This window comes from Meriones unguiculatus, chromosome 5 (genome assembly GCF_030254825.1).
Source record: "Meriones unguiculatus strain TT.TT164.6M chromosome 5, Bangor_MerUng_6.1, whole genome shotgun sequence".
In the NCBI taxonomy this organism is placed as follows: domain Eukaryota; kingdom Metazoa; phylum Chordata; class Mammalia; order Rodentia; family Muridae; genus Meriones; species Meriones unguiculatus.
Window position 1 is genome coordinate 83,596,129 of NC_083353.1, and position 16,022 is coordinate 83,612,150.

At 51.8% G+C, this 16,022-nt stretch overlaps 1 protein-coding gene across 5 annotated transcripts in view; it reads left to right on the plus strand.

Moving 5' to 3' along the window:
• Positions 1-16,022, plus strand: part of Slc6a6 (solute carrier family 6 member 6) — a 73,251-nt gene that overhangs the window by 51,059 nt on the left and 6,170 nt on the right. For 4 of the 5 annotated variants that reach the window (XM_021638237.2, XM_021638238.2, XM_021638241.2 and 1 more), the window contains 8 exons: positions 3,693-3,827; positions 4,364-4,467; positions 4,593-4,717; positions 8,460-8,572; positions 11,581-11,718; positions 12,739-12,841; positions 13,248-13,348; positions 15,261-15,431. In XM_021638237.2, the coding sequence (XP_021493912.1) occupies positions 3,693-3,827; positions 4,364-4,467; positions 4,593-4,717; positions 8,460-8,572; positions 11,581-11,718; positions 12,739-12,841; positions 13,248-13,348; positions 15,261-15,431 (990 nt within the window). Of the gene's footprint in view, positions 1-3,692; positions 3,828-4,363; positions 4,468-4,592; positions 4,718-8,459; positions 8,573-11,580; positions 11,719-12,738; positions 12,842-13,247; positions 13,349-15,260; positions 15,432-16,022 lie in introns of those variants that run through there. The other variant, XM_060383752.1, reaches the window with a different exon arrangement.

A 16,022-nucleotide genomic window follows, 5' to 3' on the forward strand; every position in this document is an offset into this window, starting at 1 on the left:
GCAGAAAGAGGAGCATGGGACACAGGGAGTGGTGAATGGTGCCAAGAGTTACAGGAAAGAACAACAAAGTGGGGTGCCGTTTCTAGGGTGTCCAGGCAAAGGTTACTGAGTCGACTGAAAAACGGAGAAAGGAGTAGAGTTTAGTATCTGAGGAGAGTTGCAGGCAGACGCAATGGTCGGTGTAAAAGCCCAGAAGTGCATTTGGCCAGGACATTGGGAGCCCCTAGGCTGATGGAGGAGTCTGATGTCTATAAGGCACAGTCAGCAATATTTGAGACACAGCACACTAGAGAGGGGACAGAGCCAAGGCCAAATAGAGGGTGCCAGGCTGCAGCTGTGGCTATTGTGAAAACGTGACTGGCTAGAGGCACCCCCAACCTACCCTGAGCTACGCCCTGCTTGTGGGGCACGTGTGGTTCCTAGAACAATAGCCTCCCTGATGGGTCAGAGAAGCCAAGACAAACAGCTCTGGACTTCCTCCAGCTCAGTGCTGAGAGGCCCTCAGAGGCTGTCCGCCTGCCTGCCTCCCGGCTCCAGAGCCCACCCGCTGGCTGGCTTCAGCTTCCAGCCCTGGCTGCAGACCAGGCTTCCAGCCACGGGGGCTGAGCCCTCATCTTGGCCAAGCTTGTTTCCGTGGCTAACTTAGTCCAGGAGACGGGAGGGTGATGGATGGAGGACCCAAGCTCAGGTGCTTGGCTTTTCTTTCCTGGCCTTTCCAACTCTCCAAGGGTCTGAAATGGGTCCCAGAACCAACTTTAGTTTCACTCATTCAACAAGCCAGGTGGCATCTCAGTGCAGGGGGGCAGCTCATTGAATCTTCCTGAAGTTCACCAATCCTGTACAATTGAAACTGCAGTTCAGAGAACTTAATTAACTTTCCCGATGCTGTACAGCTCATTGATGGCCAAACTGGGATTTGAACTCAAGCAACTCCCTTCTCCCACCTTTCAGCCTCTTGGGCTGGCCTGCAGGTGCAGAGAGACAGAAGCAGGAGTGATCCTGCTTGATCTCACAAGCAAACAGACTTCCAGTGCTCACCAGGAAGGGCCTGGGCTTGTGTGGCTGGGCCTGTGGTCATACTCCAGGACAGCCTGTTTTGTCAGAAACAAAGCAGAACGGAGCAGACAGAGCTAGGCCTGGGTTTGGACTCATCTCTGTTCCTTATAAATGGAATGACTTTACAAATTCCTCTTAGCTGCTCAGCCTCAGTTTCCCCTGGTGTAAAGTGAGTGACTTAATGATCCTTGCTGTTCAGGCCATCCACTCCCAAATAAAGCTGAGAGGCAGGAGACTGGCAGCTAGCTCCTTCTTGTTGCCCACCAACCTCCAGAGGGCCAGAACTAAGGTACCCCTTAGGCCTCCATTTTCCACAAGGCCTCTCCCTGAGCTCAGAGAAGTTATAGATCAGCAACTGGAGTGGAAAAATACCACGTCCCACAGCAAGGCCTACTGGGCCACCGTCAGGGGCCTAAGGTGGCGCCTGGCACCAGCCTCTCCCTGGAGGATCCCGAGGGACAGGCATGGAAAAGTTGAGAGAATGACTCTCAGGCTCATCCAAGGAATAGCAGAGGTTACAAAACAAGGGTGGCTTTTTATGGAGCTGGCTGGGGCAGCATGACGGGGGTTAGCAACAGCAATAACACACCTGAAGATATGGGAACCCCAAAAGTGCTTGGCCTAGATCAGATCCCCACCTCTGACACTTCCTACTAACCAGGTACACCAAACAGGTGACAATGGCCAGTGTGACCTGTTTGCTCTCAAGGATGGGGCAGGTTGTAATGGCTCATCAAGGTATGATGAGCATTACGTGTTCATAGCACCAGGCCGGGCTTACTAAAGGGGCCAACCAGGGAGCCCCACCCCCATCCCAGTGAGCCCACCAATGCTTCTGGCTGCAATCCACTTGCTTTGAAGCATAGTAACCCTCCAGGGAACCGTGGGGCTCCTGTCTGTGGCTCCTGTCTCTGGCCATTGTTTACCAGCTCGGGTGTGGCCTTTCAGGGCCTCAGAGAGGGGACCCGGCCAGGGGCGCCTGTCTGCCTAGCCACAGGAAGGGAGGGGACAGGAGGATTTTCTTTCCTTTACCCTTTCAGTGGCTTCCTGACTGGCCTTTGTCCCGGGTGTCTGTCTGTCCATCAAGGGAAAAGAAACAAGGGTGGCTGGGGACATCGAGGCCTGGAAGAAGAAAGGCATCCAGGGAGGGGTGGCAGGGTGGAGAAGGCCTTTCTTTAGCCTTGTAGAATGCCACCACCGTCTGGGGTTTGTTAAAGAATTTCCAAACACTCCCTGCAGACCTTGGTAGAGGATGAGGTCAGAATTCCCCCTAGAAGTGGCAACCATAGTTGTCAACTGGGAGGTAGGACAGATGATCGATGAAATCTAGCTGACCCTCTGGGACAGCTCACCTCCTTTCCCTGTAGCCTCAGAGCTGGGGACCTAAACCTATCCAATTTCAAGGCTCGCACCTAAGGTGGGGAAGCCAAGTCTAGAGAAAGAAATAGTGACCGCTAGCTGCCAGGTGCTGTGCTTGAGTTCCTCTCCAAGGGGCTTGACCTCCCAGGAAGTGATGGCCTCCTCCAGGCCGTCTACCCACTTGTAAAGACCAACTCTGTAAAGTGGTATGTCCTCATCCCGACCCTAGCCTGTTGGGGCACACAGCGTGAGCCCTTAGGTCTCCTGTAAGCTGGGAAAGTGCTGGGCCTTTCCCATTTTGGCCATGACCTTAGAAAAGTTCCAGCCCACCTCCTCTCAAGTCCCTGTCAATCATGCTGTATCTTGGCTATCATTTGCTGTCGTCTGACTGTGTGAATCCTCCCCCATCTCTTGACAAGGGCTACTGTGATTCTTGTCCTCATTTCATATGAGAAGAAACCAAGGCACACAGGGAGTAGCCAACATATCCTGGATCTCTCAGCAGGAGAAGGCCCAGAGCTGGAGCTAACCCCTTTTCTCCCTGTGCATCCCCAGACAGGCCTTGGACACACCTACCTCAGACTCCTGAGTGCTGGGATTACACATGTGTGCCCACACCTGGTTCCGCCTGTCTGTCTGTTTTTTTAATATGTATGGGTATTTTGCCTGTGTGTCTGTGGTACCCGAGATGGCCAGAAAAGGGTGTCAGATCCTTTGGAACCGGGATTTCAAAGGGTCCTGAGCTGCCATGTGGGTGCTGGGAATTGATCTTGGGTCCTCTGCAAAGACGAAGGCAAAGCCGGCACTCTCGAGCACCGAGTCGTCTCTCCAGCCTTCTCTCTGATTCTTCGCACCGGTGATGTACTGACAGTTGTAATGCCAGCCCGTCACCATGTGCTGAGTGCCATGTCACAGCCCATGTGGCATGGGCTGAGCTGGTGCATGCACTCCCGACAGTTAGTGGATTCAGTCTTTATTTTCTCTCCTGTGAAAGGGTGGGTTTGTTTTCCATCTTGCCTGCTTTTTAAAATTCTGAGCTTAGATGATCTCTGTAGATTACCCACAGGATTTAATGGTTTCCATCTGCAAGACAGACCGTTATGTCATTTAGGTAAGGTGGTGGCGGAAGCCCACTGGAGATCAGGTCTCACAGCCGGTGAGACCAGCGTGTCTCCATGGTGCCAGTGCAACCTCCTGCCTTGGAAAGAAGAGGATCCCTGCCCTTCACCGTGGCAAGGGCGCTCAGGAGCCCACCTGACTCCTTCTTGCCTCTGCAGGTTGTCTACTTCACTGCCACTTTCCCATTCGCCATGCTTCTGGTGCTGCTGGTCCGTGGACTGACCCTGCCGGGTGCTGCTGAAGGCATCAAATTCTACCTGTATCCTGACATCAGCCGCCTCGTGGACCCACAGGTACAGCAGGCTTGGTTGCTGATCTCAAGGCCCTGTGTTAGCAGGTGGGGCGCAGGGCGCAGGTGGCAACATTTCCTGTGGCTCTTTGATGCCCGTGTGTAGCTGAGCATCAGCTCCTGGTACTTCTTTACTGTACCAATAGTGGCTCATGGACTTTCTGAGCTTTAGAGCCCGCCTCCAGGTACAGCACTGGCTTAAGGCAGGGGCTCCTGCTCCAGCCACACCATGACCCGAGACTCAGAGTAAAGACCATTCTTGACTGTGTGGAAAGTCGTTCTGAGGGACAGGCTAGGGCCCCCATTCTGTAGACATAAAAACCAAGATTCCAGGAGTGGTGCTGGTCACTCCAGTATTAGAAGTCTTAACTGACTCGGGAAGAGGAGGCACCTGACTCTGCCTTCTGGGGTTTCTTGCAGCTCATCAACTGTGGATCCCATGTAGAGGGTGTCATGGTTGGTCAAAAACCCTCACATTGCCAGGCCCCCTGCTCACCTCAGGCAGCCAACCTTAACGCTGTTCCACCCTTCCATCCTCAGGTGTGGATCGACGCCGGAACCCAGATTTTCTTTTCCTATGCCATCTGCCTGGGGGCCATGACCTCACTGGGAAGCTATAACAAGTACAAGTATAACTCGTACAGGCAAGTGTCGCGCTGGCGGGCCCGGTGAACATTGGAAATGATGATTAAAGAAAAAAAAAGAGAAGTAGGGAGCGTGGCTTCCTTGTGTTGTGATTAACTTACCCCCTGACGTGTGTGTAACTTAGGGACTGTTTGCTGCTGGGATGCCTGAACAGTGGTACCAGTTTTGTGTCTGGCTTCGCAATTTTTTCCATCCTGGGCTTCATGGCACAAGAGCAAGGGGTGGACATTGCTGATGTGGCTGAGTCAGGTACGGTGGTGTTGGTGGCAGTGGTGGTGGGCACTGCCACCTAGTGTGTAAGATGAGTACTGCAGGCATGGAGCCAGACCCCAGGGGGATGGAGGGAGCCTGGCTTTTACATAGACATCCCCTCTCCCCCGCAAGATGTGACCCCATACCTGAGTACGAAGGCTACGTTTAAAGGTCTTCAGTGCATCCTGGCCCACTGAAGGTGGGAGGAACAAGGGCGGTTGGGGTGGGACTTGGTGGCTGTTGTAGTTGTGGTCTTCCAGCCCCAATACTTCCCCAGCAACCGCTGGCTTTAGCCATGGAAGTTGCTTTCCTTGAGGCCCAGGTCAGCCACGGCTAGCACACCAGAGCTGCTGGCATCTCAGCTTTTGTTTCTGTGGTTTGCACTTGGCTCCTGGCTAGCTCCACTGCCAAGCCGATCTGCTCATCAGTCCTTCCTATATCCATTTACCAAGCCTCACCCTTCCCAGCCTCCACCACAGTCACCAGGAGTGAGAGGGCAGGGGAGGAACACCACCCAGAGGCTATGACAGAACCAATTTGGGAGTAGGATATGAAGACACTGTCACTCTTTGGGGATGGGAGGGTCTGTTGGTCCCATGTTGCTACTCAAGATGCCTACATTCACAGGATGGATGGTCAGTCTTAGGATCTGGGGCTTTGCACAGAGTGGGTCTTTCCTTAGCAACATGGGATCCAGAGCTCCAGAAAAGATGGTTCTGGAACATGGACTAGAATCCTACCAACTCGTCACAGGATTTCAGGGGTCTGGGTTTGAGGAGTTGGGCTTAGGCCCTCAACTTAGCCCTGTAGTGAGTGGGGTTCTAGGGTGGAGATCCCCAGGGGCCACTTCCCCACTCAGTCCTCTTGGAGGGTGGTCAGGTGTTATCTAACCTAACCTGATTACTCACAGTCCCTCTGGGGCCTTCCGGAGCCTGCCAAGGGCCCTGGGCTGGGGTTCCCTCCAGGTCATGGGGATGGGGGCAGACTGCACATTTTTATTCTAGGGGGCTTTTGCAGACCAGGGAAGGTACTCCAAATCCTTGTCATTCTCTGCCCTTGACTTTCTTTTTTTTTTTCTTTTTTTTTTTCCACGTGGGAGGTTTATTAGGGAAGGGGGTGACAGAGAGAGGGAGAGAGAAAAGAAGGTCAGAGAGAAGAAGAGGAAGAGGAGGGGGGGGAGAGACTTTCTTATGTTTGAAACTTAAGGTCGTGTCCCAGTTCCCCAGGCCTGAGTCCTGGTGTTGGAAAGTTAGAGGAGCCCCCGACACCGTGTTTCTAGATTGTCTAGATGGATGTTCACGTCTCAGATGAGATCAGGGGCCCCAAAGCATGGGCCTTGCTTGAGTGGGTCGGGATAGGCTAGCGTCGCAGGCAGGGAATCAGGATGCTGAATCTCTACCCACTGCATGTCTGGTGAACCATCCAACATAGCCATTTCCCTCTCGCTGGCTCCTCTGACCCCAGGGACCCCTCATCCTCTGTCTGCTGCCAGACCTTAATTCAGACCCTTCCGCAGTGTGAACGCACACATACCTATTTTGCTCTGTCCCAGTTGGGCACTCCGAAGAGCTGTTGGCCAACCCTCAGAGTCTCCAGAGGCAGAGCAGGGACTGAGGGCACAGGGACGCCTGCCACAGCCCCCTGTGTCGTATAGCAAGGTTTCGGAGGAATTTTGCTCCTCTGCAAATGGCACTCCTCCCGCTTGCACGTGCAAAGTGATTCCAAACCCGTAACTGGGTGTCACCAAGGGCACAGAGGAGACTTGGTAGGGGAGAAAGATGAGGACCCATCAAAGAGATCTTTGTGCACAACGGACATTTCCCATCGTACACGTGGTCAGCCCGAGTTGTTTTTGTTTGTTATTTTGTTTTTCTTCTTCTGCCCACTTCAAAGACCTCGTCCTCATCACTCCTTCCCCACAGCGATGTGTGAACAGCCAGCCCAGCAGGAGGGATAGTGACTTCAAAAGATTTTGGCAAGCACCATAACAAAGAAAAGTGCGTTTGAATGAGGGTATTGCGTAGTCAAGGGAAACCGAGACATGGCACGTTGAGCTGGCCAGCATAAGAGTGGCCTAAGCGTCTCGGCTTCTACCCTCTGAATTCACTGTGGCTTTAGAGAGAAGGGCCCTCGGCCCCTCTCCTGAGGGTGGCTTGAGAAAATCTAAAGTGAAGGGTAAAAACAAGTGAATCGAGTCTGTTCATAGCACCTGGTGCAGAGGTGTTGGGAAAACACCGCATTTTTACATCTGTCTTGTAGCTGGCTAGTCCTGATTCTTCATTCTTGGGGTGGACAAAGCAGGGCCAGAGCTTTGGACTTTCGGGGGATCAGAATGCTTTCAGTTCTTCACTTGATTCCAGATGTGCTTCAGGATATCCTGGGTGGGAGGTGTGTGTTCTGCACCCGGCCCTCATTCAAGCAGCTTTTCGGCTTGGTGAGCAGCCACACCCCTTCTTCTCACAGAATCTTCTAGTACCACCTTCTATGGACCGCCCAGCAGCTGCTCCACAGGTTGTTGTTTTTCGGGCTGAGCAGATGGCATGTGAGACTCGCCCTCTCCTGCCATGCTTGCGATTGTTGATGCTCTACTGAGTGGATTCTAGTTCCAGGTGTTTTGCAAAATTGGTTTTTTTGGATTCCTTCCTCACCGCCCCCCCCCCCCGCCTTCTTAAGTCACTCATTCAGTTTTGATGTTTGCTTTAAAGTGTAAAACATTGTCCACATCTTCTGCCGTCCGGCCTGTATTTCTTCTTGATTGGTTTGTTTTGTTCCGGGCAGTTGGTTTCACTTTAGTTTTGTCAGCCCTCAAGTACCAGCTAGCAAATCTCCCCCAGGCACTTGCTGGGGGCGGGATGTTGGCAAGCAGGACATGTTCAGTTCAAACGACTCCTGAGATGTGCTCAGAGTGGACAGAGCTCTTGTCCGCCTCTGCCTCTGGGTTAATAATAAGAACCCACTTCCCTTTTCTGGGCAGTGGTAACCCCCTCTGATAATCTGAACATAAGGATCCTGGGGCCACCTGACCCTCATATTTCAGGTAGGGGAAACTGAACCCCCCCCAAAAAAAAAATAGAGAGAGGACGTGGTGGGTGAGGACTGAGATATGGCTAGTCTCCTGGGCCTGGGAACCTGTCCTGCCCCATGTTGCTTCCCTTCAGTGCCAGGCCTGGTTGGTTTTACCTTGCCTTGTGTGAACTTGGGAACCTGTGGGGGACAGAGGCCGCACAGGTATGCCCTTGAAGAGCCATGTGGCTCTGCTGGACATGCTTCTGAATCCTTTTTTTTTTTTTTTTCCCTTTCCAGTCAAGCAGTGTTTTAGCCATTAACTCAAAAATAGAAACGGTTCATTGCAAAGAAGGGTTTCACAAATCAGATAACCACAACTTTCCTTCCAGCCAGTGTCAGTGTGCGGCTTTGGTGTGTGGGGGTGTGGGTCCTCCTTTTCCCAGATCTCTAGCTGCCTGAGCCCCAGGCTCAGCCCCACTCCCTGCTCCTAGGATCCTGTGTCTATACGGGTTTAGATTCATTTGAAAGGAGGCCATGTGCTGAATAGGAGACAAATGCTTACATGGGGCCCCACCCGAGCCCCACTGGTCTCTTTCCCTGGCTCCTCCTGCAGTTTGGGCTTAGGTGACCCTCCTTCCCACTCAGACATGAGTGGTCTGTGAGGCCCAAGGTTCTGAGTAGCATGGTGCTGACCTGTGTCCTCCTGTGTCCCCTCCCCGTTTCTCTCCCTTAGGTCCTGGCTTGGCCTTCATTGCCTATCCAAAAGCTGTGACCATGATGCCGCTGCCCACCTTTTGGTCCATTCTGTTTTTTATTATGCTCCTCTTGCTCGGACTGGACAGCCAGGTATGAATATGTGGAGCTGTGGGGCTCAGAGGGGCAGCCTTGCTGTGAGAAGCCATCCTTAGAGGAGCTGAAGTGTGTTCCGGCCCTTCCTCCTCCAGCTCCCACCTCAGAGGCTTCAGCCTGGTTACTCCAGGGCCCCGGGTTGAGAAAGGCCTCAGCTCAATGGGAGGAGACCCTCCACCCCAATGCTCAAGGCTGTTACCCCAGCAAAGAGATGAGGATGGCTGGGGATGTGGTTATGTCAGCGTGTGCGTCAATTATTGTCCAGGCCACCACAGTCCCAAGTATGTCCAGAAAATCTGAACCACATTTGGCATACTGCTCCTGGTTTAGATCAGCCTGTCCTCCATCCTCTGGCTGCTATAACATCTGCCTTACCTGTATTTTTTTTTGGTGGAACCCAGGGCTTCATAGGTAGTCTACCCTTGAGCCATGCCCCCCAGCCTTTTTCCTGTGCTTCTGAACCTCACATCTTGCGCCCAGACCCCTGCTAGGGCTCCATAGGAGACAGAGAATGTTGGGTGACAGCCAGCCTGCATCTAGTTCAGGAGAGGTAGCGTTGTTGTGTGTGACAATGGCCACATCGCCCATCTTCCCTCTGAGCCTCAGTTAACAGGTATAGTTTGTGAAGCACGAGGCTCAGTGCCAGGTATAGAGAATTCAGGTACCTGTGACGTTCACGGGAGCGTGTAGGTCTCTTTCCCAGAAGGGGGTGTCTTTTTGTTGGGTATTTTTGAGACTACAGGAGTTAGAATGTGATGTGTATGGGGTTAGTGGTCCTGGGCTCAGGACAGCTAGAGAGAGTGGGAAGGCAGGAGAGACTCCTGTGTGGCTTGGGTTTGGGATCCAGCTGCTTCAGGAAAAGTCCATCAAATTGAAATAGGCTGTGAGATCTCCTCATTAGCCTTCCTAAGGGTACAGCCTTCAACTGCCCTGTCAGGATTGGTCCCTGGGGACCCCGAACCAGAATGAGTCCAGAGAGAGGAGGCAGCTAGCAAGGTCAAGAGCGCAGTGCCAGACTTGTCAGCCAAGGAGGTCAGATTAACAGAGAAGACAGGGAAAACTTTTTGGAGCCAGAAAAACAAATCTTTGTGCAATTGGTGATGGGCAGACGTTGTTGTAAACAAGCAAGATTCTGTTAATGATTCCTGTTCCGAGAGCTTGGCCCTGGGAGCAGACCCCATGCAGTGCCTTTTAGTGGCTTTTAGAACATCTTCCAGGCTCAGAGGGGAAGAAGAAAACAAAAGCACAAGTTAATAAGTGGCTAGGCGTGACATCACCATGGCTCCAAACAGGCCATGCAGGCTCTTAACCTTCCCAGCCTGAGGTGGCCATGAGTGGTTTCTTGCGTGTGTGGGTGGGGAACAGGGCTCAGTGAGGGGCTGTGAAAGCTGGCCTGGGGATATTCTTGGAGGAATAGGAGGGCTTTGCAGAGGCTGTCCCCACAGGGAGGTACAGAGAGTCCTTCTGCGTGAGAGGACAGACACCAAGTGCCAGGTGTCACATGGCCATTTTTCCCATGCGCAGCACACTGACAAGGAGCATGTCTAATGTCAGGCTTTTCCCCAGAACTATTCCATCCTCCAAGAGTGAGGCTATTCCTCAAGCCCTGCACCGACACAACAGCTTTCTTTATTTGTAGTGCTGGAGATGGGATCCAGGGCTTTGTCCACTTCTTTCCCAGCCCACTGCACCCAGATTTATACAGTAGATTCTATCCCTGAATTGTTCCAGCCTGGGGCTCACTGTGACCTTTCTGCAGCCAGAGAAACTGAGGCTGAGGGGTCCATCTCGGCTCTGAGTCACACCCTTTTATCTTAATTCCCATTTTTGTAGCTCAGCACTGGGGCTTCGAGTTACACCACAACTCAGTTGCTTTTCAGGTTCAAATCCCCATTTGGTTAAAAACTCCAACCCCTCTCTCAGAGCTCTGCATAAGAGCCTCCTATTGGCCATCTTGTCCCTGAATCCTGGCTGGAGAGTGCTGTCCCCTCGGGAACATGGAAGGGATTTTCTCTCCGATCCTGTCCATCGTTTCATTTTCCCTCACCACCCCCCACAGGCCTCCAAGGTTGGATCTTTCTCAGAGGAATTCAGGGACTGGGGAGACTTCTATCCCCAAACCTTTTTTGTCTTTTTATTTCAAGATGACATTTCATGTAGACCAGGCTGGCCTTTACCTCCTGAGTGCTGGGGTTAACAGGGGTGTGCTGATTCTCCTGGTTTATGCAGTAAACCAAACCCAGGGCCTTTGCATGCTAGGTGAGCATTCTGCCAGGTGTTCATACCTCCAGCCTTTAGCATCTCAATGTTTTAACGATTCAGAGCAGCATAGTTCAGGCTCCTTTAGTTTAAGCACTTCTGTGGCTCTCAAACCCCCAAATACTTCCAAGACCTTTTTACAGACATACGTATTTCCCGCCCAAAGACTGATAGCAGGGAATGTTGTTGCCAGTGTCATTTGTTAGGTAAAGTGTGATGTGTCCAGAGGGTGTAGTTTTATGCTGCTGTTAAAAGGCAAGGTGGCTTTTTGTGTAGGGACAAAGCACAGTTGACCCGCCTATCGTGTTCTGGCTGAGCAGCCCTGTGAAGGGCCAGGTTAGGCAGTCATTACTTCCATGGGTGTGGCACCAGCCTTGACCAGGGAGAGAGGCTGCCATGGCCACACACTCACCCTCAAGTTTATCAGGGCAGAGAGCTGGCCCTGGCATCCTAGAGAAACAGCTGCTCTCCCATAAGTCTCCAGTGATGAGGGTGGGAATGACCTGAGTACAGCCATGCTTCTTGAGTTGCTTGGACCACAGACCATGGTAGCTACATACATGGCCCAGGGTCTGGCTACGTGGACTTCAGGTAGGTCTCATGAGATGTAGCCCAGGACACAGGACAGGCCGCCTTCTCCTATCTTTTGTCAGACATGCCCAGCCCTTCTTCTGAGCTCCAGGCCAGTGCTGAGTGTCGCCCCTCCCCCACACCCGGTCTCCCTCTCTCTGTCTCTTGCCCCTCAGTTTGTTGAAGTCGAAGGACAGATCACATCCTTGGTTGATCTTTACCCGTCCTTCCTAAGGAAGGGTTATCGTCGGGAAACCTTCATCGCCATCGTGTGTTGCATCAGCTACCTGCTGGGGCTGACAATGGTGACAGAGGTAGGTGACTGTCACTCTGGATGGTGGGAGGGACTTCCCTCTCTACTTTTGGATTTCTCAAGGCTACAGGAGGCAGAAGCTGGGAGAGGGGCTGAGTATGTGTGTGTGTGGGGGGGTTCCCTTTCCACACCCCCTGTAACTTGGCCCCCAATCTGTCCTGATCTCAAATGACCATGAAGCTTCCCCCACCTTTTTTTTGTTTTGTTTTGTTTTTTGTTTGTTTGTTTTTAGATATTGTGGTCAAACAAAGGCTCTACCACCTGTGTGGGCATCTGATGAGGAGAACTTATGCTGTTCCAACAGGGCAGGGACCAAACCTTAAATAGGAGGAAGAGAATCCAGGAGTAGAAATAGAAATAGTAGGAATAGAAAGGTTAAGACCAGAGGTTTCAGTGGCTGGAGAGAGGACAGATAAGAGTAGATGGGTCTGGTATCCCCCAGAGCCTGCTCTCCTGTCCCCAATACACTGACCTGCTTGAGGTCTCTAGGAGAAGGTTGCCAGTTATTACCCCAAACCCTTTTTGGTCCTTCACCACTTTTCTTTACCAGAAGGAGAAACTTTTAGGGGAGTGCTCACAAGAGCACCCTTCTAAGGTCAGATAATACCCAGTCACCAAGCAAGGCTCCTAGGACTTGACCACACTTGATTATTAAGACCTCCTGTGTGTGTTGACTTCTGTGACCCTTTGCATTGCTAAGGCATGTTGTTCTTTCCTCCAACCCCGTGTTTTGTCAAATATGAAGCTGAATTTGTGATATAGCCCTAACTGGCCTTGAACTCTCAGCAGTTCACCTGTCTTGGCCTCTAGAGTATTTACTTTAAGTACTATGAGCCACCACCCTTGGCCCTGAAATATTCCCCCCCTTTTTTAATACCTATATTTGGTCATCTTAGCTTTTGCCTATTTTTCTTTAGAATTAAAAAAAAGTGTTGATTTGCCATAGCTCTTTGTATATGAAGGGAATTGGAGACCATATAAAAACCAAGTTCATCTTTGATTTTTTTTTTTTTCTTCACAGGGTGGCATGTATGTGTTTCAACTCTTTGACTACTATGCAGCTAGTGGTGTATGCCTTTTGTGGGTTGCATTCTTTGAATGTTTTGTTATTGCCTGGATATATGGTGAGTATACATGTTTGCCTATCCTTTTTTATGCTGTTCATTTGGGCAGAGAATTTAATGGGAAAACATCCCTTGTCTGGAATGCTCACTCCAGGAGGCTCCTTGAGCTTATCACAGATAATCCCACTGAAGGCACTGTCATACCAGAGCCTATGGCAACCTACTGTTTGATCCAGAAATGCTGCATTTTGACCTCTTAGGGAGCTGAGGCTGGCCACACTAAGATGTAGGCTTTGTCTAAGACTTCCAGCAAAATGCAGGTATCCAGTTGCATTTGAATGTCACATGGCCATGCTTGGTGTGGAGGAGACACAGTTCTGGTAGTTAGAGCCACCCGGGGGACTGCATTGTTCCCTAGGGCTATTCTGGCCCTGGTGACTCAGTGGCCAACTGCTATCTCTTGTAGGCGGTGAAAACTTGTATGACGGTATTGAGGACATGATTGGCTATAGGCCTGGGCCCTGGATGAAGTACAGCTGGGCTATCATCACTCCAGTTCTCTGTGTTGTAAGTCTTACCACAGCCTGACGTTTTCCCCTTGTGAACCCGCGTTCTGTTTAGCATCTCCTGGGGGTGGCCTCTGGTAAAGCCTGCTCCAGCCATACCTTGGAGAGTTGGGGCAGGTTGCCTTGGTTGAGTAGAGTTTCGTGGGACCAATAGGAATTTGTGAAAAAGAGGAAACAGGAAGGGCAGTTCTGGGGACGGTAGGCCAGGCTGCTTCTTTACCCACCACCTTGGAGTTGGCCTTGATGCTCACATGGGTACCTTCAGTGAGGTCTTTCTTGTAAGGGCTCTACTTATAAGGAACCTTGAGCTTCCATAAAAGATACTAGCCAACGCCCCTGGGATCTGCATGTGGGGGCGTCCCAGCTGTTCTGCTCTTTCTGGCCAGCACCTTGGGGAGTCCAAATGTCCTTCACTTTTGAACCAGTGCTTAGAGATTAACATGTCCCTTCTCCCATGACCTCTACTACCAGAACAGACCATGCGGACATGCTAACTCACTTCTCTGTCTGGGCCTCGGTTTCCCCACCTCCGTGGCAAGGACACCCTGATGTGGGACCTTAGTGGCAGTGAACGTTTAGAATCTGATGAGCGTGATTAGGGGTATCACATTGTGGCATACACCCCCCACCAAAGTCAAAGGAGTACAGACAGCAGCTGGAGGCCCAAAACAAGCAGAGATGCAATCAGCTGGACTCGGGCCAGCACTCCCATCCTCATTCACACCATTCTTGGGGTCCCGCTCACACTGACCCCCAGGTTTCCTTCTCTCTCCACTCGGGGGAGTTGCCTGGACTAGAGGTGGACAGCACTCCTGTAGCAGAATGAGGTTCCTTACTGGAAAGGCTAGGTAAAGACCAGGGGTGCCCACCCCTGGGACTCACTTTCCCTCAGCTGTGGCTTAGAAAGGTAGAGAAAGGTAGGCCCCGTAGGCCATCTGTCCTCACCTTGCACCACTGTCTCCCAGCAGACCTTGTTGTAGACAGTAATTGATTATTTTCCCCCACGCCTCTCCCTGGGATGCCTCATTCTGAGAAGAAGAATCTGGGGTAGTTCTGCCCAAGCCCCTCTTAAAGGCAAAGGCGGACTCTGTACACCTTTAGGGTTCAGGGTTCACTCCACCCTACTCTTTACTCTGTCACTCAGACCTGGTTACCAGTGTGCAGAGTGACAATGGCATTGAGGCTGCTGGCTGCTTGGCTCTCATCCAGGCCTTTGACATTTATTGAGTATCTGCTTATGTGCGCCTAGAGCCGCATCTGGTGTTAAAAAAGAGATGCTCAGAGCAGTGGTTCTTAGCCTGTGGGTCACGACCCCTTTGAGGCTTGAGCAGTCCTTTCTCAGGGGTCACCTAAGACGGATATTTACATTATGATTCATAGCAGTGGCCAATTACAGTTATGAAATAGCAGTGAAACAATTTTATGGTGGGGGGGTGGTCACCACAGCATGAGGAACTAATACAGTTAATATAAAGAGTTGTGTGGTTAGGAAGGTTGAAGATCCAGAGGGAGGGAAATTACTGAACTCTGGCCGTCAGAGCCACGTGGCTTCTGGAAGGAAAAATTGGGGCCTGGGTGAGCAAGGCCAGTGTGCTTGATCGAAAGTCAAAAGATGAAGAAAAAAGGGACAGGCAGAGGGAAACAGCCTGTGTTAAGGCCCTGAGCACATGCTGAGGAGCTAGAAAGAGTCCTGAGGGATGGAGACAGATGATATGGTTGGTATTCCAAGGACCTGGGGAGCCATGGAGAAGGAGCAGGTGACTTGCTTCTGTGTGCCCTGGGGAAGAGTTGCAAATCATGAGTACCACCCCATCTCCACGGGGAGGGGAAAGAAGAGGTCCTGTCCCAGAGAGGGCCCATCCTACTCTCTAGTGCCCGGGGATCCTCTAATTAATTGGCCTCTCTCCCCACAGGGATGTTTCATCTTCTCTGTTGTCAAGTATGTACCCCTGACCTACAACAAAGTCTACGTGTACCCTGATTGGGCAATCGGGCTGGGCTGGGGCCTGGCCCTTTCCTCCATGGTGTGTATCCCCTTGGTCGTTATCATCCTCATCTGCCGGACGGAGGGACCGATGAGCGTGGTGAGCGTGGGGCATGGGCGATGGGAGGTGGAAGACAGCTAGGTGTCGGTTTCTGTGTGATGTTAGGCAAGATGCTTGCCCTCTCTGAGGTTTGGGATCCAAGGCAGGAGTACGCTGTGGGCAAACAGGGACAGGTGCCATTCACAATGGAGAAGGCATGGGGTGACATTTAATGTGGGCAATGGACTGAAGAGGAATAAGCCCAACATAGTGTGAGGTGGAATACGGTCCTGATGTGGAGTACAGAGGGTTAATGGCCAGGCCGGAGAGGAGACAGTAGCCTCATGGGCCAAGCTAAAGGGTGTGGGATCTCTGTTCTGAGTCAGGACAGGACATGAGTTCTGGAGGAAAAGCCCAGCACTGCCACCAGCATGCCACCCTTTGTGCTGGGGCGTGCCACCACCTCTGCCCTGCTCCCAGCCTCTGTCTCCTCATGGCGCCCTCTCCCCTCCACTAGCCTCCTCAGGAATTCTTCCCACAATGCAGGCAGGAGCCTCCAGGCCTGGCAGTCCCCTGCTCTTTCCAAGAAATCCCTTTCTTAGAATCTACTTTAACCTTTGTGCTTGGGCTGGCTCCAAGGCCCCACAGTTT